The sequence below is a fragment of the Pipistrellus hanaki genome (assembly GCF_964339955.1).
Source record: "Pipistrellus hanaki genome assembly, chromosome: 3".
NCBI lineage: Eukaryota > Metazoa > Chordata > Mammalia > Chiroptera > Vespertilionidae > Pipistrellus > Pipistrellus hanaki.
The window spans coordinates 35,421,524-35,446,190 of record NC_140505.1 but is presented as its reverse complement, the minus strand read 5'-3'; the positions used below and the strand labels follow the sequence as shown (position 1 = coordinate 35,446,190).

Below are 24,667 nucleotides of genomic sequence, written 5' to 3'. Positions count from 1 at the left end.
ATTTAATTGAATATAGTTTCTTTTGGGATGAATGAATATCTGTTCAGAAAAGTAGCCTGCAAGTGAATTTTCATACTGGCTATTGAAAATACTAAAATGTACTAGATAAATGTATTATATAAAAGTGTTGAATTTACTAAAATACAAACTACAAATTGACTAATGTAATAACCAGAAAACTCTTTCATGAATAGTTAAGGTGAATTTTTACTGTTAATTTGTATAAGATACATGTAAATAAGCACAAAGTCATATAGGACAGTAAGTTTTTTAGTATAAGAACCCATTGCTTCTATATTATGATATTTGTAAATTTTAGCTATTCAAGGTTTCAAACTTGGAACCCACAGAAAAATGGGGAACACAAAAACTTCTTTTTTAATCTTCCACTATCCCAGATGTTTTCTTTCCTTTAAAAAAGTTTATGCTTATTTTTGTTTATCTCAAATAACTCTTTACTGTGATAGTGAACTGTAGGAGAAAAGTCTGAAATAGCTTGATTCTAATATTTATTTATTTAGAAAAATCTTGATATACTTAATATAAATCGAACCACTGTGAAGTTTGAAAGATAATATGGGATATTATGTGAAGTGAGTTGTTTGATGGATTGGTCTATATATCTATATAAATCTTTTTGTTGCTTGCTTTTAGCTAATCACATATGGTTCTGATAGAACTGAAGCGCTGAAGAGAATGGAAGATGCACTGGATAATTATGTTATTCGAGGTAAAAACAAACATTTTAGACCCTGTTATCTCTGCAATTCTAGAAAATAGCTTGAAGATTTAATAATTAGTGAATTTGATACAATATTTGTTTAAGTGGAATTAAAAAAACTTGAATTAAACTGACATACTAATTAAGAATAAGTATTTCATTTTCTTTAGCACTCCTATACTTTACATATATATCTTAGATCATAAGTTTCATTTAATAGCTTAATTTATTATCTTTCCTAGATGAACATACAGTTTTTAATATGTAAAATGGTTCTTTATACTGAAGATTTCTGGTAGGTGCAGTTTGACAGCAGATTTGTTATATTATTATTTTCTTTCGTTTTTTGACGTATGAAACTTGAAAATGTGTGGAAATAGAAAACATAGTGGCCTACATTTGACTAACTTGAGAGTAGAAAGAAGAGCTCTTTGCTTCTATGAACTAGAGCAAATTATAGAATATTTTCTAGGAAACACAATTTTGTTACCTCATGTGTACAGAGGATAATTTTAATGTCTAACAAAGTGATATTCTATAAGCCTTTAGGGTATGTAGTGATAACTGCATTAGGACCAGCCATTACACTTAAAGAATTAAGATAGAGTTACACTTATTCCCCTTAAGGAGTAAATTGCATTTTAAATGTTATTACCAACTTTCCATTCATAATCAAAAAATCATTTACTTTATCTCAACATAAATTATCATCAGTTTCGGGATAATGGACTTTAATATCAAATATAAAGTGTGAAATATAAGTTTACTTAGAATTATGACTGAATCATGTAGGAAAGACCATATATAAACAATATTGAAAGCCCCTTTTAGGTCCTTCTCAGTACTGTGTGTAGCATTATAAGCTTTCAGTGCACTTTCTCCAAAGCATTTATCATAACTAATTGAAGAATCAATTGTGTAATTAATTGCTAAATGTTGGGTTATCCCATAAGAATATTAGGTACATGAGGGCAGCGATGGTGTTTATCTTGTTTACTTGTATATCACGGTACAAGTGCTTAGCAGTGTCTGATACATGATAGCTGATTAATTCATATTTGTTTAATGAATTAATGAAAGGCTGAGTGATAACTATGACTATTTCAAGGAATTTCTAATAAACTTGTTTTGAAAAATACAGAAAGATGAATATAATATAAATTGGTACTTATCTTAAAAGTGAAGTGAAAAAGTAGAGTGGGAATTCAAAGGTGAGGAGGGTATCTTTTCTCACCACCCCCTTTTGGTCCTTTGAAAGTAACGTGAGTACTGCATTAGGGCTCATAGGTGACTGTGGAGAATATCTCACTATGTGATTTCTTCAAACAACATCCTAGAGTAGCAGCATTTTTAATAGACTGGTAACTTACTGTGTAGGTGAAATAAAAGGATGGCACATGCAGGCATCTTTGGAGTGTGACTTGCTATTATCTGTGGAAAACCAACCTGGCGTTAGATGTTAAAATAAAAGTACATACCCTTTGACCTACTCATTCAGTTTTTGGGAATCTTTCCTAGAGAGTTAAAAGACTAAATTGTGAGATGATGTTTTCAGGAACATTTACAACAGCATTGTTTGTAGTAGCCTAAATTCTGAAACACCAGAGTGTTGACTAAATGGATGAAGGATTGAGTAACATACTGTGCACCTTCACTGTGAAATACTAGGTAACTATGACTTGAAGGCATGTCCATATGTGCTGCTAAAGTAAAAAAGCAATTTGAAGAGTAATGTTAGTGCAATCTCATATTAGTTAAACCATCTTCCCATCCTAAAATATGTTTAGTTGTGTTTGGATGAGCATAAAGATGTGGTTGTATACATATCAGAGTACTTCCTCTTCTAATCCTTGAGGAAACAGGTTTTCCGGATGCAGTGTGCCAGAAACACCTTGTAGAAGATGAGTGCTTAGGCTAAGAAGGTATTCTGAGGGGGATGTACACTTGATCAAAAAGAACTCCTAATTCTCTTTTCATTGGCCCTGCTGTCCTATGCTACCACTATCTATATCATGGCCTGCGTATAGCTTCCTGAATGGGTTCTGTATATCTGCTCTTTACCTGCACCAATCCATTCTTCAGTATGGACCGAATAAACTTTTTAAAGTGTAAACCCAATTATCACTTCCCTATTAAAACCCGTTTAGTGTCTTCCTGTTGCCTTTCGAGTGGATGCCAGTTTCATTTATATTACTTAATCTCATGCTCTCCTTTTTCTTGCTTCACTATTGTTTTCATTTCCTATGATGTGCTATTTTCTTTCCACCTGAGGATCTTCAAATTTAAGTTATTGTTAAAACAACTATAGCAAAGAGAATAAAAAACAGTGACTTAAGAAAGATAGAGTTTAATTTATTTCCCGTGTAATAATGTAGGAAGGATGTTGTCAGAGGCTGTTAAGGTGATTCTTATATTCACAGCAAATGGTTTTCATTTTGGGGTCCAAAGTGGCTGTGTTTGTGCCCACCATCAGGCCTCAGCAGGAAAGTGGCAGGCCAGTGGAAGTTATGTGCCCTTTTTTTTTTTTTGAAATTCAGAACATAATTAATAGGAAGGCTCCCCTCTATTGGTGCTGAATCATAAGGTCATACATAGCTGCTAGGAAGGTGAGAAATGTAGTTGATATCAAATGGCCATATATTAAACTAAAAAGTAGCATTTCTTTTATTAGGGGAAGGAAGGGAGAATAGATATTGGTGGATGACTAGGGAAATAAATACATCGCTCATTTGTGGAAACACATACACACAAGACCAGAACTAATAAGATGGTGTACCTACAAGAGATGGAGGATGGATCTGCTGGAAATGATTGGGAGGCGTGAAACAAAATACATGGCATGAAGGGAAAGACTTCCTTGATTATACATTTTTGTATAATTCTAACTTTTAGATCTATAGTAGTAATATTCAAAATAAGTAAAATCATTAATGTTTTAAAGAAAAAAAACTCAAGTGGAATACAAAGAGAAGCAAATGGACAGGAGTCTATGAATCATATATACTCATGCCGAAGGAAAGAGAAAACAGCTAACCTAAAGAACTTTTAACAGTATTTTGATTGATAAGCTAAAGATAAAATATGTGTAAGTAAATATTAAATTCTAGTTAGGAGGTTTGTTTTTTCTAGTTCATGGGTTAGCCTTCTGAAAACCAGTTTATGTCTATTCTGGGATTGAGGAAATAAAAACTTTTTGGATAAGAAGAGCCAAGTTTCTCACTGTCAGAGAAAGGAGTTACAGATGTGAAAATGGATAAGGGTAGAATTAACCTTATGGTGTTAAAATGAAATAGAATTCTTAGTTTTTTGCCATAGATTGGAAGATAAGTATATAAATATATGTTATTGTATACGTGTATGTTTGTGAACATGCATGTGTGTATACCCATATATAAATATATTCTCTAACTCAGGGTTTCTCCATGTTAGCATTATGGACATCCTGGGGTAGACAATTCTTTGTTGTGGGGGCCTATTCTGTGGTTATTTATCAACATTCTTGGCTGCTACTCACTAAATGGCAGTAGCATCTCCTCAGTTATGACAACTGACATTTCCAGTCATTGCTATATATGCCTTGGGGGACAAATTGCCCTTGATTGAGCACACAAGGCATCTAGATCTTGTTTTCTAAATACCATTCTCCCATGAATGGAATCAGTACTCACTGATAACATGGCTGATTTCAGGAAGAGTATAAGATGAGCCTAAAATATCTTATATAAGAAAGTAATTAAGGGTGCAAAAATGACACGGCAAAGATATTAGAGCAGGCTTTAAGAGGCTCCCACTGACTAATTGGGAAACTTCAGCAAGATAAATAATGCTAGCAATTTATTAAAATCCATGGAATAAAATAAGAATATAGGAGTTCTTGTAGATATAAATAGATCAGAACGATAATTGAGGGAGAAGGCACAGTTCTTCCCTTACAGTAGAATTTTAACTAGTAAGTATAGAAAAAACCACTTGGCAAACACAAAATTGTTTAGGTAAAAATTATTAGTGATGGATGCTAAAGTTAATGGGTGAAAATTAGTTAAGTATAATAGGAAAACAGTACATTTAAAAATAAAAAAAAACCTAGCAACTTAGAAGATCAAAATTAACATCATTGGTGATGAGACAGATCAACATCATGTGCCTCTTGATACGATGCACTGAAAAGAGCACACATCATTTCTGTGACATTCTTTTCAAAAATGTATAACGTGAGTATAATCAGGAGAAAACATCAGACAAACCACATTGAAAGACAGAGTACAAAATAAATGGCTTGTACTCTTCAAAAGTGTCAAGGTCAAGGAACACAAAAGTGGATCAACTTATCTAGATCAAAGGAAACTAAGGACACATGACAACTAAATGCAATGTGTCATCCTGGATTAGTTCCTGGACCAGAAAAAATTGTTTTTTCTTTTGTAGTAAAGGTCATAAATGGGACAATTGATGGAATTTGAATAAGGCCTTTAGATTAGGTAATGATGCTGTTATCAATGTTAATTTTCAGACTTGGTCATCGTACTGTGATTACATAAGAGATTTACTTTGGTTTTAGGAAATATACACTAAAGTGTTTAGAGGTTAAATGCAAATTGTCTGCAACTTTCCCTAAATGTTTCAAAATAAAACAAAAACAAAAAACAAAACACCAAAAAATCTGTGTGTAGAGAAAGTGAGGGAGGAAGGAAAAATGAAAGACAGAACAAATAAATGTGATAAGATGATAACATTTGGAGAGAATCCAGGAAAAGGAAATATACTAATTCTTTATGTCCTATTTTTGTGAAGGTTCTATAATTTTGAAATTATTCAAAATAAAAAGTTTTAAAAATAGGCCTAGAGGAACAGACACCCTCCTCTCTCCAAAGTTAACATGTAAGGAATAAAAACAGATGCATTTGCAATTTGTGATTATATAGCATTCATCTGACTAATTCTAAAGGATAGAGGGCTTTAAAAAATATGTTATGAAGGACAGAAAAGGAAGGGCAATTTACTGTCTAGTTTGATAATTGTCTAGTTGCTTCCCTCCCCACCCCGCCCCAAGTTGATTGTGAGTTTTTGTTAAAATAAAGAATCTTTACAGCAAAAATAAAGGAGTGAAAGTTAGCTTCTGTGTCCCCATGCCATAAGCAGTGGCTTTGGCCTCTGTTTGATCCTGGCCGTGTGTGGAGCTAATGTCTGGCCAGTGTTTTGGAAGCAGCAGGTAGTCAGGAGAAGGCTGCTCCTAGGGGGTCCTCCTCGGTGGCTGGCCCTGATTTCCCATGCAGATGGGACCTCGTGAACTCCGGCAGAGGTCACTCTCAATTCCCAGTCCAGAACCCGGAGTCATAATTTTTATGAGTATGTGATTAACAATACTGTTAAAATTATAGACCGAGTCTCAGAGAGTACCTCTAGTGTCTGCTTATTGTTTGAACAAGGATCAGTTTAAACGGGATTGTCTTTCCTGGGACAGGGAAAGAAAGTAAACTAAGTATAAAATGGTAACTTTCAAATATGTGGGATGTCTTTGAACAGTTCAATGATGATTTTCCACTTACCTGATCCTTTGAGCTTTTAGGTATAAAATAATTTTTTTAAATTCCCATTTGTTTTTAGAATTAATTAATATATAGAAGTCTTGGGAACAGTTAAGGCATCTGGATTTTGGTCGTCTGACATTAGCCAGTGTTTTACCTTATAGTTGTTAGGAAAGAAAAACACATAATGGTTTGATTTTGTATGGTAAGATGTAATATTTAATTTTTAAAAAGTTTTTAAAAGTTTATTGATTGATTTTAGAGAGGAAGAGGCAGGATGGGTGAGGGAGGGAAAAACAGAGAGAGAGACAGAAATAGAGAGACACAGAGAGAGGAACATTGATTTGTTGTTCCACTTATTTATGCATTCATTGGTTGATTCTGGTTGATTCTTGTATGTGACCTGACCAGGGATCAAACCCATATTCTTGGTGTATTTGGATGACACTCTAACTGAGCTAATCAGCTAGGGGAGTAATATGTAATATGTAATATTTTATTCAGAGAATATTAAAGAGAAAATGTTTTTGCATATTAATTGTATTCCTGAAACATCATTTATCAAAAGAAAAGAATATATTTTCATGCTGTATTGACTATTCAAGTAGAAAGAGTTTTTAGAAGTACATGCTTCATTTTGTGTGCTTGAGTGGCTCTGTTCTTTGATATCCAAATGTAAGTTAATATTTGCTTTTAATTCTTTTGAGTTATGCTCTCTAAAATAAGCACCTTTAAAACTTTAAATCTGGAATAAAAATACAACATATAATTTACCCTATAAAATTGCATACATTTTTAATTTTTTATGTCATCAGTCACAAATCTGATATCCATTTAAAAAATGGACATCAGAAAATAATCTTATTTTTGTTCACATTATCATTAACTATTTCTCAAGGCTATGTTGTATTTTATTGAAGACAGAGTCTGATGTAATCTATATGGGCATTGGGCAGCCAGAGAGCAAGAAACTTTATACGAGTAGTAGACTGTAACAAGAAAGTCAATAAAATTAAATATGACGTGTATCAAGTGAACAGTACTATTTTTATAAAACTGGATGACATAAGGATAAAAATCCCGAGTTAGGTTGCCTTTCTAAGTTGTTCATTACTTACGCAAAAAAGCTTATAAACAAAAACATTCTGAATTCTGGATATAAGAACACCTTTCTTTATATTTCCTTTTTTTTTTTTTTTAATCCTCACTCGAGGATGTTTTTCTATTGATTTTTTTTTTTTTTTTTTAGGGAGAGTGAATGAGAAAGGGAAAGACAGAGAGAAATATTAATGTGAGAGAAATACATCGATTGGTTGCCTCTTGCATGCACCCCGACCAGGTCCTGGGCCAGGAGGAGTCTGCAACCAAGGTACATGCCCTTGACTGAAATTGAACCCGGGACCCTTTGGTCTGTAGGCCGATGCTCTATCCACTGTGCCAGACCAGCTAGGGCAGAACACCGTTTTTTAGAAATAAAATTAAAACTATACCTTAACTGATGAACAAAAACAGACCCAGAGAAAGAGAAGCAGTGATCAGACTTTCAAACCTCAGAGGGAAAGTAGGGGAGGGTGGGGGTAAGTGGAAGAGATCAACCAAAGGACTTGTGTGCATGCATATGGTCATAGCCAGTGGCCATGGACAACAGGGGGGTAGGAACATATGTGGGGAGGGGTTTGGGATGGGAATGGGGGGATGAGGACAATTATGTGATATCATAATCAATAAAAAAAATAAAAAAAACTATACCTTGATCTTTCATTTTTTCCTATAAATTATACATGAATATATATATATATATATATATATATATATACATACATATATACATACATACACACACACACACACACACACACACACACACACATATATATATATATATATATATATATATATATATATATATATATATATATCTGTTTCTCACTTTGTTTTGGATACATTTGCATGCATGACATCTGTATCCTTCTGTATGTACATTCTAATCGGCCCATTTTTCTGTACTCATCATTTAGACGTCATCAATCTTATCACATGGGCATCTCAAATTGAACTTCCCCAAACTTTTCCTCCCAACCTGTTCCTTTTTTTTTTTTTTTTTTATAAATGACATCTCCTATCATGTAGAGCCAGAAGTTTGGGTGCTGTGCAGACTCATCTCCCTCACTTTTGGCAGCCGTTAAGTCACCAAGCTCTGTCTGCATCCTGAGTGTCTCTTACATCTGGCTACTTTTCTTCATCACCCCAGCTGTGGGCTGAGGCTTTGCCACTTTTAAACCTGTCTCCTGCAATTGTCAGTTAATGGTTTCCCCCATCTTTACTCTTGCCCCTCCCCAATCCCTTTTCCAGCAGCAACTTGAGTGATTCCTGGGATGTATAACTAGTCATATCTGCCCTATGTAAACCATTCTGTTCGCTCTCCAGGTAAAGTGAAATCATTGTATTTTGCATGGCCATCAGACCCAGAATGCCCCTCTGACTTTTCAGTCACTATTCTTTCACTTTGTTCAGATACTTTGGCCTCTACGTAGAAATATCTGTGGTATCCATATGCTTTACAGCAATGAAAATTCTTATATAATTTAAGTTCCTCCCTAATATTACCCTGTTTATGGCCTTCTGCATCTTTCTCTATTATTTTTTCCCCCAGCCAGGAAAATTAGTGTAATTCAGAAATACTTTCCTTTTCCTGGAACTCCTGTCATTTCCGAGGCATGTAAATCTCTCCCTTTTCTTTATCAAAAGGGTTTTAGTTTGCTTGAAAAATATACAGGGAAGGGGTTTATTTCCCTTTGATAGCCTGACCTCTTTCAAGGGATCTTTTATTTTTAAATTTTTGTTGCCTTTTTGTCTTTTGAAGCACCCTAGCATATTGCCTTTAGTTGCTCTTCATTTTTCTCTATCTAAATATCACCTATAATATAGGAAGATGTCACATTATGCAATGATTTCCTAGGCGTATTGGTTTCACCAGAAATTTCTTATACCTTCAAATACTTTCCCAATACATAAATAATTACAAAGGCCTTAGAAACATTAGTGATTGAGTGTGGACTCAGTCATTGCCCACAGAACAAGGTCAGGATAACTGCCTTTCTCCTGTGTGTGTATTATAAAGATATTTATTAAATCATTGTCTCTGTGTAATAACTTCTTCCATGGAGTATTTGTGTAGCTAAAGGAATTATATTAATATTTAAACTGTGGGGCTTTCTCTAAGAATTTTGAAGGAGTTTGAAGAGATTGAAAATTGGATTTTATAAAATTTTATGCACATAGTATCTTCTGAGAACAGAGATTCTCAGAACTTTTCATATGATTGTTCGGTTTATAATATAGAGTTGAATAGAGAAATTTCTAGAAGTATGTTTTAGGTTGTTGACATTGATTGCCTTAGAGGGAAGAAGTCATATTGTAAAGATACAGCCTTCTTTCTAATGCATATACATTAGAGTATGGCGTAACCTTCTGTAACAAAGTTACCTAAATACAGTGGTATGAAAGGGGTAGAAATTTATTTACTTCTCATGTAACACTCTCTCTAGTTTATGTTGATGGGGCCAGTTAACGTCCTGTGGTCATTCCAGGAGACACCGATACTCACATGCACATTCCCAACTTGCTTGCTCCACTTCATCTGCGTTGGCAAACCTGAGTCCGAGCCATATCAGGAGCTCTCAGGAAGAGAGAAGGAAAGGAAGTCCAAGCAAGCAATTCTTTTTCCAAGAAAGTGAGGCCAGATTTGAATACATCACTTTAACTTTCAGTCCTTTGTGGAGGAATTAATTTGTCATGTCTACCTATAAGGTAGACAGGCAAGTTCAGTCTGTGTCTGAGTGGTCTTTTGTTCGGCTAATCCTGTTACTGTCAAAAACATGAAAAGCAGGTTTTAGGAGAAACCAGCAGTTTGTCACAACATATTTATCTATTAAAATTTTTTAAGTGTATTATTATTTTAATTTATATTATATTAACTTTAGATAATTATCCAGTCTCTCTGGATCAGTTTCCTTTTTTAAATCCTCACCTAAGGATTTTTTTTTTCCATTAAATTTTAGAGTAGAAGGGAGAAAGGGAGAGAAAAACATTGATGTGAGAGATAGAGACATTGATTGGTTGCGTCCTACACATGCTCTGATCAAGGCTGGGGATTGAACCTGGAATCCAAGTATGTACCCTTGACCAAGACTCTTCATTGTGCTAACCACTGAGAACACTGTGCAGGGCATCTTTCATTTTATTTTTAAATCCTCACCCAAGGCTATGTTTTTATTGATTTTAGAGTACGAGGAAGGAAAAGGGAGGGGAGCATTGATGGTGAGGGAAAAACATTAATCATTTGCCTCCAGTACACATTCTGACTGGGGACCGAACCCACAACCTTTGGGTGCATGGGATGATGCTCCAACCAACTGAGCCACCTGGCCAGGGCACAGCTTTCTTATTTTAAGTTTCCTTTTTCCTTGTAATTTAAAAAAAATTCTGTCACTGGTTACTAAAAGTTCGCTAAAGACAGGTTCTGTATAATTGCTCTTATTTTTCTTCTTGTGATATCTTATTGTGACATGAGTAGTAGGTATAGAATAAATGTTGATAGATGTACATGTTGATAGATGTAGATTAATTTGCTCAGAATATCAACATTGTTAAAACCTAATAGCAGATATTGGCAAACTTTTTGGTAGAGAGCCAGAGATTAAATATTTAGACTTTGTGGATTGCATGGTCTGTGTTGCAACTACTTGTCTCCATTGTTATAGCCTGAAAACAGCCGTATGTAAACACGGCTGTGTTCCAATAAAATTTTATTTACAAAAATAGGTGGTAGGCGATTTGACCTGCAGGGCATAGTTTGTTGAGACCCTTCATTTTAGGATCACTATGTCCTCAAGATAGAAATAGGTACCAATTTAGATTTGTGGAGCTTCATTCCTACCGAGTATGAAACTGGAAATTAGGTAAGTAGATCACTGCTGGGGCTTAGATGCAATACTTCTGTCTGATGTTTATTAATTATATATTACCTTCTGCACTACATTCTCATATCAAAGGATAATAATGAGCACAAAGATAATATACATTCTTGAATGGCAGACATTGAATTCAGCATTATCCTATTTGTAGCTCATGACAATCATATAAAATAGGTTCAATTATTATCACCATTTTACAAATGAGGAAACTGAAACTTTGAGAGCTTAAATAGCTTACCCAGAGGTGGACTTGGTACTTGAACTTGGGAGATTCTTTGCTTACATGATCATTGTAAAAGTGAGGGCTCAAGAAGATTTGAATAGCAAGATAAGATTTAGTCTTTCTAGGTTTGTTTCACAGCATAATAGTACAGATTAGAACTATCCAGAAGCTGGAAGGAATGAACAAATCTCAGTTTTGCTTCAACTTCAGCTTTATTATGTTTCAGTTGCCCTGCTCCTCTTATGGAAGCCTGTTTTCCCTAGATTTGAAATGCCTCTTTTCATTCCTACTTAATATCTTTGTAATCTACATGACCAAGATCAAGTACTCCTTTCATAAAGCTTTTCTATATCATAAAACTCTCCTGATATCATTCATGTCCCTCTTGTGGCAGTTTATATTGAACTTTACTTTGTAGTAGACATTGTGTATTAGGCTTAGTTTTTTGTTTTTTTTTATTAAATCAGTTTTCCTACTAGATCAGAAGCTTTTCTCCTCTTCTTCCTCCTCCTTTATTCTCATTCTCTTCTTCCCTTGATATATAATAAACTTCTCATGTATATATCCGTGAAATCATCACCACAATTAAGATAGTGAACATTTCTTTCACCTCCAAAAGTTTTCTTTTGTTTTTTAAATGCCTATGGCATTTTTTAAAAAGTTACTTTATTTTTTTTCTTGCATATCTCAAGAAGCTGATTTTATTTTATTCATTTACTAGAGGCCTGATGCAAGAAATTTGTGCAAGAGCAGGCCTTCCTTCCCCCAGCTGCCCGCACCAGCTTCCCTCTGGCACCCGGGACCCGGGCTTCCCTCCCAGCTCCAGGTCTTCCAGAAGGACGTCCAGTCTAATGAGCATATTATGCTTTTTTTTATTATAGCTTTTTAACATTAAATTTATTGGAGTGACATTGATCGACATAATCATATAGGTTTCAGGTATGAGTTTCTGTGTTATAAGATTTGTATATTGCACTGTGTGCCCACCACCCAAAGTCAGATCTTCTCCTATCACCATATATTAGGACCTCCTCCTCCTCCACCCCCTCCCTCTGGCAGCCATCATACTGTTGTGTTCATGGGTTTTAGTTTTATACCCCACATATGAGTGAAATCATACTATGGTTCTTAGCTTTTCCTGACTGACTTATTTCATGTAACATAATATTCTCAAGGTACATCCATGTTGTTGCAAATGGCAATATTTCATCCTTCCTTATGGCTGAGTGGTATTCCATTGTGCATATGTACCACATTATTTTAATCCAGTCCTCTATCGCTGGCTACTTTGGTTGTTTCCATGTCTTGGTTACTCTAATGCTGTAGTGAACACAGGGGTGCATGTATCTTTGTAAACACATGATTTGGAGTTTTTCAGGTATATACCCAGAAGGATTGCTGGGTTATATGGTACTTTATTCTTAAATTTTTGAGGAATCGCCAAATTGCTTTCCATAGTGGTTGTAGCAGTCTACATTTCCACCAGCAGTGAATGAGGGTTCCCTTTTTCCCACAACCTCCCAACACTTATTATTGCTTGTCTTGTATGGCCACTCACAGATATGAGGTGGTGTCTCACTGTAGTTTTGATGTGCATTTTCCTAATTGCTAGTGAGATTGAATATCTTTTCATATATCTGTTGACTGTTCGTATATCTTCTTGGGAGAGGTGTAGATTCAAATCAATCCTGAGAAAAAAAGAACAAAGCTGTAGGTATCATGCTACCTGACTTCAAATTATACTATATAGCTACAATAATCAAAACAACATGGTATTGGCAGAGAAACAGACACATAGATCAATAGAACAGAATAAAGAGTCCAGTTATAAAACCACTTGTATATGGACAGATAAATTTTGACAAAGGAGCCAGAAGTAGTCTCTTCAATAAATGGTGCTGGGAAAATTGGAAAGCCACATGCAAAGGAATGAAACTAGATTACAGTTTGTCCTCATGTACAAAAGTCAATTCAAAATGGACCAAAGACCTCAATATAAGTTACATAGAAGAAAATATAGGTACCAATCTTATGGACCTTAATCATAAAGAACATTTCATGAACTTGACCCCAAAGCCAAAGGAAATAAAGGCAAAAATAAATAAATGGGACTATATCAAACTAAAAAACTTCTGCACAGCAAAAGAAATTGACAACAAAACAGAGAGGCAGCCAATCAGATGGGAGGTGATATTTGCAAATAGTAGCTTCAACAAAAGTTTAATATCCAAAACATACAAAAGCTTTCTTAGGGCTTTCGCATTTCATCTTCTCTTCAAGTGTAGCCCACATGATCTGTCACTGTAAGCTGTTTTAGATTTTCTAAAATTTTATATTAATACTAGAAGCCTAGTGCACAGTTGGGGTCATCTCGACTTGGTTTGTGGGGATTGAGTCAAAACCAGTTCTTCAACATTCCCTGCTGGGGGGGGGAGGGGGGTCTCAGGTTGCCAGAGGGCAGTTCTCGGGTGCCACACCCTGGAATCAAGCTCCCTCCTCCCTGGTTCCAAGGCACTTTACTGGAGAACTGCAGCTGCCAAATCACTACAGCTTAGCAGCTCCTATGTTGAGTGTCTGCCCGTTGGTGGTCAGTGCACATCATAGTTACTGGTTGGAGAGTCTGCTCCCTGGTGGTCGTTGTGCATCATAGGTACTGTTCAAACGGTCAGACGGTTGCTTAGGCTTTTATGTATATAAATACTCATATAGTATACATTATTTTTGGTTTTGTTGAATTCATAATTTTGAGATTTATCTTTGTACATATTAGTGATTCATTTCTTTTTATTGCTGTGTAGAATTCCATTGTATGGACAAACCACATTTAAAAAAAATCATTTACCTATTGATGGACGTTTAGATAATTTCCAGTTTTTGACTATTATAAATAAAACTGTTAAGCTTTGTGCATAAGTGTTTGTATAGGCATATGGCTTTATTTTAAATTGGGTACATACTTGAGAGTTGAATGTTTAACTTTTTAAGAAACTGCCAAACAGTTCCAAAGAGGATGTATCAACTTATATTCCCCACCCCAGGGTATGACAGATCATTTTTTTTCACATCTTCACCATCACTGGGTACTATCTGTCTCTCAACCTTTAGCCACTTAAATTAGTGTTTGTTGATAAATTGTTTTGTTTCTTTTGCAATAGAGATGTTGAACAATTTTTTGTGTATGCTTACTGGCCTTTTGTATATGTTTTGTGAAATGTCTGTTCAGATCTTTGCTTTTATTTTCATCTTGGTTTGTTTGTCAAGTTATTATTATATTGTTAGCATCCTTTATATATTCTAGATATAAGATTTTATCTGATATATGTGTTGTGAATATTTTGTCTCCGTCTGTGGCTTACCATTTTATTTTCTTAACTATATTCTTTGAAGAACAGACTTTTAAATTTTGATGAAATACAATGTGTTGATTATTTTCATGATTTATAGTTTTTGTGTACTAAGAATCTGTTGCCTACCTCATGCTAAGAGATTTTTCTCCTATATTTTTTTCTATGTTGGGCATTTTTAGGTTTTATTTTTAAGTTTGTGATTCAACTTGAGTTAATTTTTGTGTATGGTGTGAGTTAGTGTTGAGGCTATTTTCTTTTTTCCTAAATGGATATCTCATTGTTCCACCCTTTATTTAAAAGACATTTATTTCCCCATTGAATTAACTTAGCAATTACCAGCTTCTTAAATTTACATTTAGAGTTTTATTGCTACCTCAAGTTCAGATTTTTGTTGTTGTTGTTACTTGAAGTGAACGAGATGATTAAAATTGTATTGTTCTTGCTAGATCATAGGAAAGTGGTGATAAATTTCTCCTGATAATAAGAATTAGATTTTAACTGACTTATTGTTCTCCAGTTCAATCTGATCTTTTATTTTTAGGTGTTATACATAATATTGCGCTACTTCGAGAGGTAATAATCAACTCACGCTTTATAAAAGGAGACATCAACACTAAATTTCTTTCTGATGTATATCCTGATGGCTTTAAAGGTTTGTATGCATTGAAGTATTTTAATATAAAGATATTATTATTTATTTATTATAATGTATACTTTTTTCTATTTTGAAATTAAGGCCTTTGGCCCATATTATACTTGATTTATTAAGATACTTAGAATATCTTAGACTATTGACAGTTATGATTTTGAGTATTCCTGAGTAATTCACAAATGTATAATCTATAATTTTGTTGAGTGAATAATTAAACTATGTGGAATGTATACTAGCACAGTTTTGAAGCAAACATATAGGCAGAGAATTAGCTTACCTGATTTTCTGATTTCTGCAAGTCAGAAGAGTTCTGCAGGAACTGGTCTTTAATAATTAAATACTGTATATGTATGAAAATTAGTGCTGAGAATTTCAGAATACCAGTTGCTATTCCTGTTAATAGAAATGAAAATGTCTAAGAAGATGATGGTTTATATTCTGAAAAATTGGTTTTGACTGGAATGTGAAATTTAGTACTGCAAAGTTATCAGTGAGTGTTTCCAAGTAGTAGGAAAATTGCTCATCAAGTTCGAGACAGAGAAAACCATTTAGTGAGCATTGAAAACATAGTTTAAATGATATTAAGAAAGAACATGACTTACATGAGACTTAATAGAAATGTTATTCATGTGAAAGAAAGAAGCCTTTGCATATATTTCTACTTAACTTAGGGATATGTGAAAATTAGATATTCTCTTACAAATATCGTGTTCTTTATATCCATTTAAAGTCTTTTACTAGATAAAATGTCTCAATCATTTTAGAAAATGTATTTAGATTGAGGTCAACTTCATGTAGTTGAACTATTGAATACATTTACAAAGCAATTTCTTACCTCAGAATTTATAATATAGTATTTTCATAAGACTAAATGGAGATTATTGTTTTGATTGTTCTTCCCAAAACTTCAATTGTACAGGGTTTTATCATTAGTACCAAGAGAAATGGGGAATGTTTTTTATTTGGGAACTGAAATAAATCTAATGAATCATCAGTCTTTTTTCTGAACTGTAAAACTTTTATAAATATAAAATGCAATCTTAATATGTTGCAGTTTTATATTTGCGTGATTATTTCATTGATATTTATTGCTACCATGAATTTAGGAGCCACTTATGTTATTGCTTTTTATTGTATCCCTAGTAACTACACGAATTCTAGATTCAATCAGGATTTTCAGATATTTTTGTGTCTGCCTGGTGAATGCATCTGTGGAGGTGATATGACATGAAATAGTAGGCAGAGGAGACAGCAGGGCAAAACTTCAGGGAACCTTTTGAACAGTTAAGTAGTTAAAATGATATTCAGAAAGAACATGACTTACGTATTGTATATGTGTATGGGTTCTTATAAATGCACACATTTACATATGTGTCTATATATATGCATATATGACATAGAGAAGAAAATGGGGAAATACAATTTCTAATTGGAGTTGATTACTCTGTACTGTACATTTAGCAGTAATGTTCCAAGTTTTTAAGGGAACTCAGATATTTACCTAGAACCTAATATTGTAATTTTTGTGATAAACTTAATATATTATATTGCTTTTTTTTGGTAGGAAATTATCAGCACTTCACAATAATTGTGTTTATTATGCTTATAAGTTACTAGAATGGCCTTTAGCAATTTTTAACCTCAGCTTTCATTTTACATGTGAGGAAGCCAAAGCACAGAGAGATGAAGGCTGAAAAAACAGTAATATGATAAAACCAAAAATTGAATTTAGAGCTTTCAACTTTTATTTTAGTACTCATTCATTTTTGGAAGGATTTAAAGTCATAAACCACAGAAGTTTCAGAATATGCTGTATATTGTCATGTCACCTGTAAGGACTTTAAAGTACATGTCTATATTTACCATTCTTCATGTCTACCTCTTATTTTCTCATGTGATTTTCATGTCAGTTCTTTCTTCTCTGAATGGCTACTATCTCTTGTTCTTTATCTTTAGATTACTCTCTTTCTTTCCCCCCATTTTTCTCCAGAGCAGGTTTTAAATGTATTAAACTGTGTCATTTTGATTGTTTGATATATGTGCCTGAAAGAGCAGCAGGAAGTGGCAACTGAAGTTAATCCAGGATCTTCTCCATATGTTTGAGGCAGGGTCATTTTGCCCCTTTGGGATTACCCATCTGCTTCCCATCTGTCCAGCTATCATAGCCCTATGCATACACAAGTGCCCATTTTTATAAATGCATAGAAATTTTTTATTATAGGTGTTTACTATCCCAAGATTATTTGTAGACTAGGACAGTGTTCCTAAAGGTTCTTAGGTTGAACTTTGAAATGATTGTGAGTGAAGTTTAAAAATAGGATACATAACAATTTGTTCTTCATGTCAGTTTATTATTTTGTTGCAAAGCTGTTTTTTCCTTTGATTAAAAAAATAAATGGAAAATGGGGATAAAGGTATTTTGATTCTGAAATAAAGAAAAAATGAGAAAGTATTTTAAAACTTATAATTTCTGTTGGGCTATAGTGAACATTTTGGATTTGTTTCTCTGCTGAATTACTACACTGAAATTGCCAGCCTTATCAAAAGAAATGGTCAAAATCACCTGAGAAGTTGTAAAATTTTTATAGCCATTTAATTCAATATAAGAAGAATGCCAGTGATTATATTTCTCTTTGTATTTCTTTGCCTTTAAGAGTGGTACTATGATGAATAAAACATATTAAAATAAAAAATTTTAAAAAAAAGAGTGGTACTATGATATATGGACTGACGTGTGGTCTTTAAAGATCCAGTCATTAAAATCATTCAACAAATAATACATTTAAGCTCTAGGAGAAATTCAAAAACAAAGAATACATTTTTCGTCCTCTTGAGCTTACATCACAAGAGAAATAAACATGTAAAGAACTAATTACAGGATAGGCTAAAATAATTGCTAAGTAAAGATATAAGCAAAGTTTCTTAAGAGTAGAGGAAAAGAAACCAATTCTGATTTAGGGCATCAAAGCTGGCTTCAAGGACAAGGTAGTATTTTCACTGTTGAAAAACCTTTCCAAGGACTCTATTCCATAGGCTCTAGGGCTGCCAAACGCCTTGAGAGAACCACTGTGCACATCTCCTCCTAATCCATCCTTTTTGATATAATGTCCATAATGTGAAATTAGCCCAGGAGAAGAATTTACAATGAGGAAATAGGCAGATGCTGCATGCTGGGGCATCAGTGGAGCTTTCCCTTCCCTTCAGTTTCATGAGATACTGCACCTTTCAGGGTCATGAAGCTCCTCCACATAGAAAATTGTGTTGCTGATCTGGAAACTATCTGCATTCTAATGGTGAATACTTTTAGTCACTGCTACTTTAAATGATTTTTAAACATAATGTTTGTATTGCCTCATTTCACATTGCCTATACTGTACCATTTAATACTCTTATTATTTGTGTATAGTACTGTGGTAAATAATAGTGTTAGAAATTGTGGTGGAATTGCAACTCTAGGGGACATTTTAACCTGTAGACTCTGGAATATAGAATCCTGCCTTGACTCACACACTTTTTGAAGAATTGTGCAAATAGAGCAGATTACTCTGCTGCACAAGACTCAGCCAGACTAGGGAGCCTTCCTAAGCCTTGTTAGGCTAGACCACTGTCCCCAGATCCACTATATTATGGTAGGAACTAAAGGGGGAAGAGAGAGAGAGACATTGGTGGGCTGGTTGATTGGGATTCAAACCCGGACTGCATGTAAGAGTGTCACACCTTTATTTTCCTTTAATTCTTCACACTACAAAACATGCCCTAGCCAATGTCCTTGACCAGCCACACTTCTTTTTCTACTTTTCCTTTATCCTCTACTTAGAAGTAAAATTTGGGTGAGGAGTGATAAAGGAGAAGCATATGTGAAGAGCCTTAAGTTTTTCCTAGAGATTTGAGTATGGTTTTTTTTATTTGTAATTGTTTTGTTCTGTGCCTGCTTAATATCCATTTTTTCTTTCTTTTAGAAATTAGCTATAAACTTCTAGTTAGCAGGATTTTTTTTGGTCTCATTTGAATAACATTGTTCCCCCCATTTCCCCTGCAGGTTCCAATGTCCGGAATAATACTAGCTCCATAAGAGATGCTTGATAGTATACTTGTTTGAATGATTCATAATTCTAAAAGGTAGAAGCATAGATGTTGACATTATGTATTTGATTGATTGCTTGATTGATTTCCCTCAGGACACAAGTTAACAGAGAGTGAGAGAAACCAGTTATTGGCAATAGCATCATCATTGTTTGTGGCATCCCAATTAAGAGCACAACATTTTCAAGAACATGAAAATTCAAGGTATGTTAGATCATTTAAAACAAGACACGAACAGAAAAATATTAATTATCTAAAAGATAGGAAGTTACTAATTAAAGATCTAATTAACCTAAATTCTAGATATTCTTATGAGTGTTTGAAGTATAATAAAGTTTTAGTGCTTAAAAATAGTATTGCTTCATTTCAGTTCAAATGAATTTTTTAAATTAAAAAAGAAAAAGGATGTCTTTAATTTGGACTTCATTAGAGGTAAGAAAATACCCTGAAAACTTACAGGAAGACTTTTCAAGTAATTTGTATGTATTATTTCTGTTTTATTATTTTGTTAATCTTTTTTGTTTGTTTGCTTGTTTTGTTAAACCTTACCAAAAGATATTTTTCCACTGATTTTTAGAGCAAATGGAAGGGAGGGGGAAAGACATAGAGAGAGAAACATTGATGTGAGAGAGACCCATTAATTGGTTGCTTCCTACACTCACAGGATCAAATCTGCAACCCAGGTACATATTCTTGACCAGTCGAGAGCTGACATTTTATCCACTGAGCCAAACCGGCTAATGCATACTTTGTTAATTTTGATAAAAGTTTTGAGAAGTATTATAGTAATAAAATTTAGGATGAATATTAGTAGTTTCAAAAATATTGATATGACTCTGGCCGGTGTTGCTCAGTGGTTCAGCTCAACCTATGAACCAGGAGGTCATGGTTCAATTCCTGGTCAGGGTACATGCCCTGGTTGCTGGCTTGATCCCCAGTATGGGGTGTGCAGGAGGCAGCCAATCAATGATTTTCTCTCATCATTAATGTTTCTATCTCTCTTTTTGCTCTTCAGAAGACACCACCAAGAAAATTATAAAACAAGATAGCAATGGCAGAGTGTATTCAGAGTTATCTAATAAAGTACTTGAATATGTAATATGTAAATAATTGTTACGATTCAATGGTTCGCTAAACAACCCAATTAAAAAGTTTTGGCCTAGATTCTTTATCAAATAATTTATATCAATTATATCAATGGCAAGTAAGTTCATGCAAAGATGTCTAACATCATTAATCATTAGATGAATCCCAGTTAGAACCCCAATACTATACTATCACACACCATTAGAATAATTTACATTAAATGGTGAGTGGATAAATAAATAGAATACTGGTTAACAATGCAATAGAATACTGGTTAACAATAAATAAGAATGAAGTATGTTATACATGTATCGACATGCATAAATCTAAAAATAAAATCATGCTAAGAAAAAGAAGCCAGCTAAAGAAGACTATGTGATTTCATTTACTTGAAATTTCTAGGAAAGGCAAAGTGGTTGTCTGGGTGTGGATGTTGATGTCACAGAATTACATCTGTATACAGAGTCAGTACCCACACCTTAACCCAATAATTATTCCTATTTCACCATCATCTCAGAATCCACTCCCCTGCTACTACTGTTGAACTCATTATACTTTAGAAGTTCCGAAAAATTATACTAATAAAATACAAAGACTAGAGCTTAGTTATGTAGATACTTGTAACAAGCAATTATTTTATATTTGGTTAGTTTATTTCCTACTGAACTTATCATTTATTTATGGGTGGTATCAATTATTACAAAATAAAAAGAGAGACCTATAACATCTAGATAAATACTCTGGCCTTTTTTGTTGTTAATCCCCACCTGAAGATATTTTTTTTTGTTGTGTTCCTCCCCCTCCTCCCGAGTGAATGGGAGAAAAGAGGGGAAGGGGGGACAGGAGAGGATAAGGAAAGGAAGGGGAGGCAGAGAGACATGAATATGAGAAAGACACATTGATTAGTTGAGTCATGCACTCTTGGGATAAAATCTACAACCCAGGTATGTACCCTTGAGACTGGGAATCAAACCCATGTGCAGTCCAACACTAATCACTGAGCTATGCCAGCCAGGACTATATTGAACTTTTGACAAAGTATAATCTTGTGTAGAGAAAGTGACTTTATTTTTGTTTTTTCACGGAAGAGGTCCCCGATAGCAAAGCTGATTGTAATGTGGTCGTATCCTCACATTTTGGCTTCAGAATCATGTTTTCATTATTGGCTTGGGAATCTAGTCCAGTGTTAGCTTCCAGGTGTGGCTGCATATTGCTCTGTCATGGATGTGCTCATATAATGTTTATGCTTCCAAACCCAGTGGCCTGCAGCCCTTCCTTTGTGTTGCTTGTTTTGGCTGCTGATTTTATTTTCCCAATTTCTCTATGGGTTTCACTCTTTCATCATTTATGACTTGGAAAAAGACATTAAGAATACGTATTCACAGTATTTGGATAGCAAAAAGAGAGCAGTGCATTTTAGAAAAAAATGTTAATGTGAGATACAATAGCAATTTTTCTTAGGATGACTATAAACAAATTTGGTGAGCATAATTAAAATTTTACGTAAATATATGCTGATTTACAATGTAGTTATTTTTCTTTTTATCGGTTCTGTTCTTAAACACTTTTATTGACAGAAATGCATCATTAAAAGTTGTGTTAAGCAATTACTTCATGTTACTTGAAGCTAAAATTATTTTGTTGGCATTGTGGTTTGGTATAATAATTTGTTTCACTAACAGTTAATGATTGGAGGAAAAAATAGTAAGGAAAACAATTTTGCCCCTTTCAGTAATCTTTTATTTAGTTTTGTTTAAAAAAGCCTATTTCCCTGAGGGCCAAATATTGCTCACGAGTCAGGATTCACTTTTCTAAGCTAGGCCTTGGTCTTGCTTTAGTCCACCTCTGCCCTCCCAAGCTTCTTGGATTCAGTGAGGGCCACTCTGCCCTCTGTAGGTGTCTCTACTTCCTCCTTTCCCATTAGTATTTATGCATCTGTTGCTTTATTTCATTAAGTTTTGTAATTATGCAAATTGCCCTGCACCCTTTCTTTTGATTCAGCAGTTAAACTCTAATTCCATGATTTAATCTTCCTATTAAACTGTCTGACTCATTTATCACTTCTAGGGAGAGCAGGGACACTTTCCTGGTGATAGACTGTCTGGTGTCCAAATCTCTCTTCCCTCGCAGAGGGCTGTTTTGCATTACTTTGCATGGTGTGGGACTTTGGCAGGGGTTGTGGCTCAGACTAAGACCTTTACTCCCTTTTAGATGTCAGTCCTGGGGGTTAAGCCATGCTGAGGTGAGTGGAGGCAGTTTGTGTTTTCATCTATTTTAAGGCATTTGAAAGTAAATGTTGATGCAGGTTTCCTATATAATAAAGAGGTAATATGCAGATTAACCCTCATGCCCTCACAAGATGGCTGCCTACAACCAAGCCCCCAGCGGGGTTAGAGAGGGACGACCAAACAACTGAACAAGCAGGCTGTGTGGGGCGACCAGGTTGGCAAGGGGGTTAGTGAGGGATGACGAAATAACTGAACAAGCAGACTGCGTGGGCGAGCAGGCTGGCAGAGGGGTTAGTGAGGGACGTGACCTTCTCTCCCCCCTCCATCTCTTCCCTTTCCTCCCTCTCTCACCACCCACTCTCTTCTCTCTTTCTGCTTTCCTGCCTCCTTTTACTCTCTCCTTTTCCATCTCTCTCTTGTGTGCCTTGCATGCACACACACAACACATACACGTGTAGGTGTGTGTATGTTAAATAAATACATTCTGTGGTTCTTTTGGCTCCTTCACCTGAAATTTCACAATGGTTGACATGGTGCCGTGGAACCAGCATTGAGATGTCAAGAGTCAGGATTTTGGTCCCAGTGCTACTATCAAGTATCAAGGTGGAACTAGCCTTTGTGCAAATGTTTCAACTTCTGACACCAGTTTCCACCTCTGAGAAACGGCCCTGTTGGATTGGACAATTCCTGAAATTTTTTCAGCTCAGCTCCTATTTGAATTGTATGAGGCAGACACTTTTACTTTCTGGTTTCTACTTCAGTCTTCTATTTTTCTCTTGGTATTTGAGCAGAGGTTAAAGACTCAAGAAAAGGAACACCTTCACTCTAGGCTACGGTTACTATGCTGATGAAAATATTTCCGCCTGAAAGGTTTAAAAATGAAGCATTCACTTTGTGGAGGATTACTCTGGGTGTATGGAGTCTGTGTGTAATCACCACTTTGAGCTCATACTTTGTAGAACATATCAAGTATCTTGACTGGCTACAGAGCCTGTCATCAGTTTAACTCTTTTAGTCACAGTAGCATAATGGGAAATTATATTCACTTGAATAGCAGTCGTTGTGTCTACATTTGTATTGCATTTTCTTTTCTCATCTGGCTTCCTGATAAAATGGAGAATCAATTTTTTAGTGACTTTTACCTGACAGATGCAATTATCTGTGTGTTGATTTTTTTTTTCTGTTAAAAAAGTATCCTTTCTTGGTTTTAGATTTATAATTTATTTACCCATTAAGTTTTCAATTAGAAGAAAAAGTTTAAGGTTTTGAAATATGATTTTAATCATTGAAAGATATAATTGTAAAAGAAACAAAAAAATACCTATATGAAAACAAATCCCAAGTAAAGGCAGGTATTTTTTATAATTATATATTGGCTTTTTTTTACTTAAATGTCTCTGAATTTAAAAGGATATTTCAAATTATTAACACATTTTCACCATCTGTTACAATAAAACACAACTTTTTGTTATACTTGTTTCATATATGTTCTCAAGTTAGCTACTTCATTATAACAATTAAGTTGATGTTTTAATAACGGACTGTGTAATAAAAAATAGTACTTAGGACATATATTCACAAACATACATAATCATACTATGCCTCTGGAAATATCTACTTTCACTTGAGCAATAAATTCACTAAAAGTAGCAAAAGGAGAGAAAACATCAATTTAGTTAATTTCCTTTATGCTTGCCTTACTTTTAGTATCTCTGTTATGATATTTTCATTTATTTAATTAAACTATCCTGGATAATTTAGAAAGCTATGTGAGATTAGGCACAAAATATTGATTAAGTGGATAAAATGTTATATTTATACAGTTT

At 34.4% G+C, this 24,667-nt stretch overlaps 1 protein-coding gene across 1 annotated transcript in view; it reads left to right on the top strand.

The window, feature by feature from the left end:
- PCCA (propionyl-CoA carboxylase subunit alpha) overlaps positions 1 to 24,667 on the top strand; it is a 348,368-nt gene that overhangs the window by 181,395 nt on the left and 142,306 nt on the right. The window contains exons 16-18 of the mRNA XM_084880267.1: positions 655 to 730; positions 15,334 to 15,444; positions 19,623 to 19,731. Coding sequence (XP_084736393.1) covers positions 655 to 730; positions 15,334 to 15,444; positions 19,623 to 19,731 — 296 coding nt within the window. The remainder of the gene's footprint in view (positions 1 to 654; positions 731 to 15,333; positions 15,445 to 19,622; positions 19,732 to 24,667) is intronic.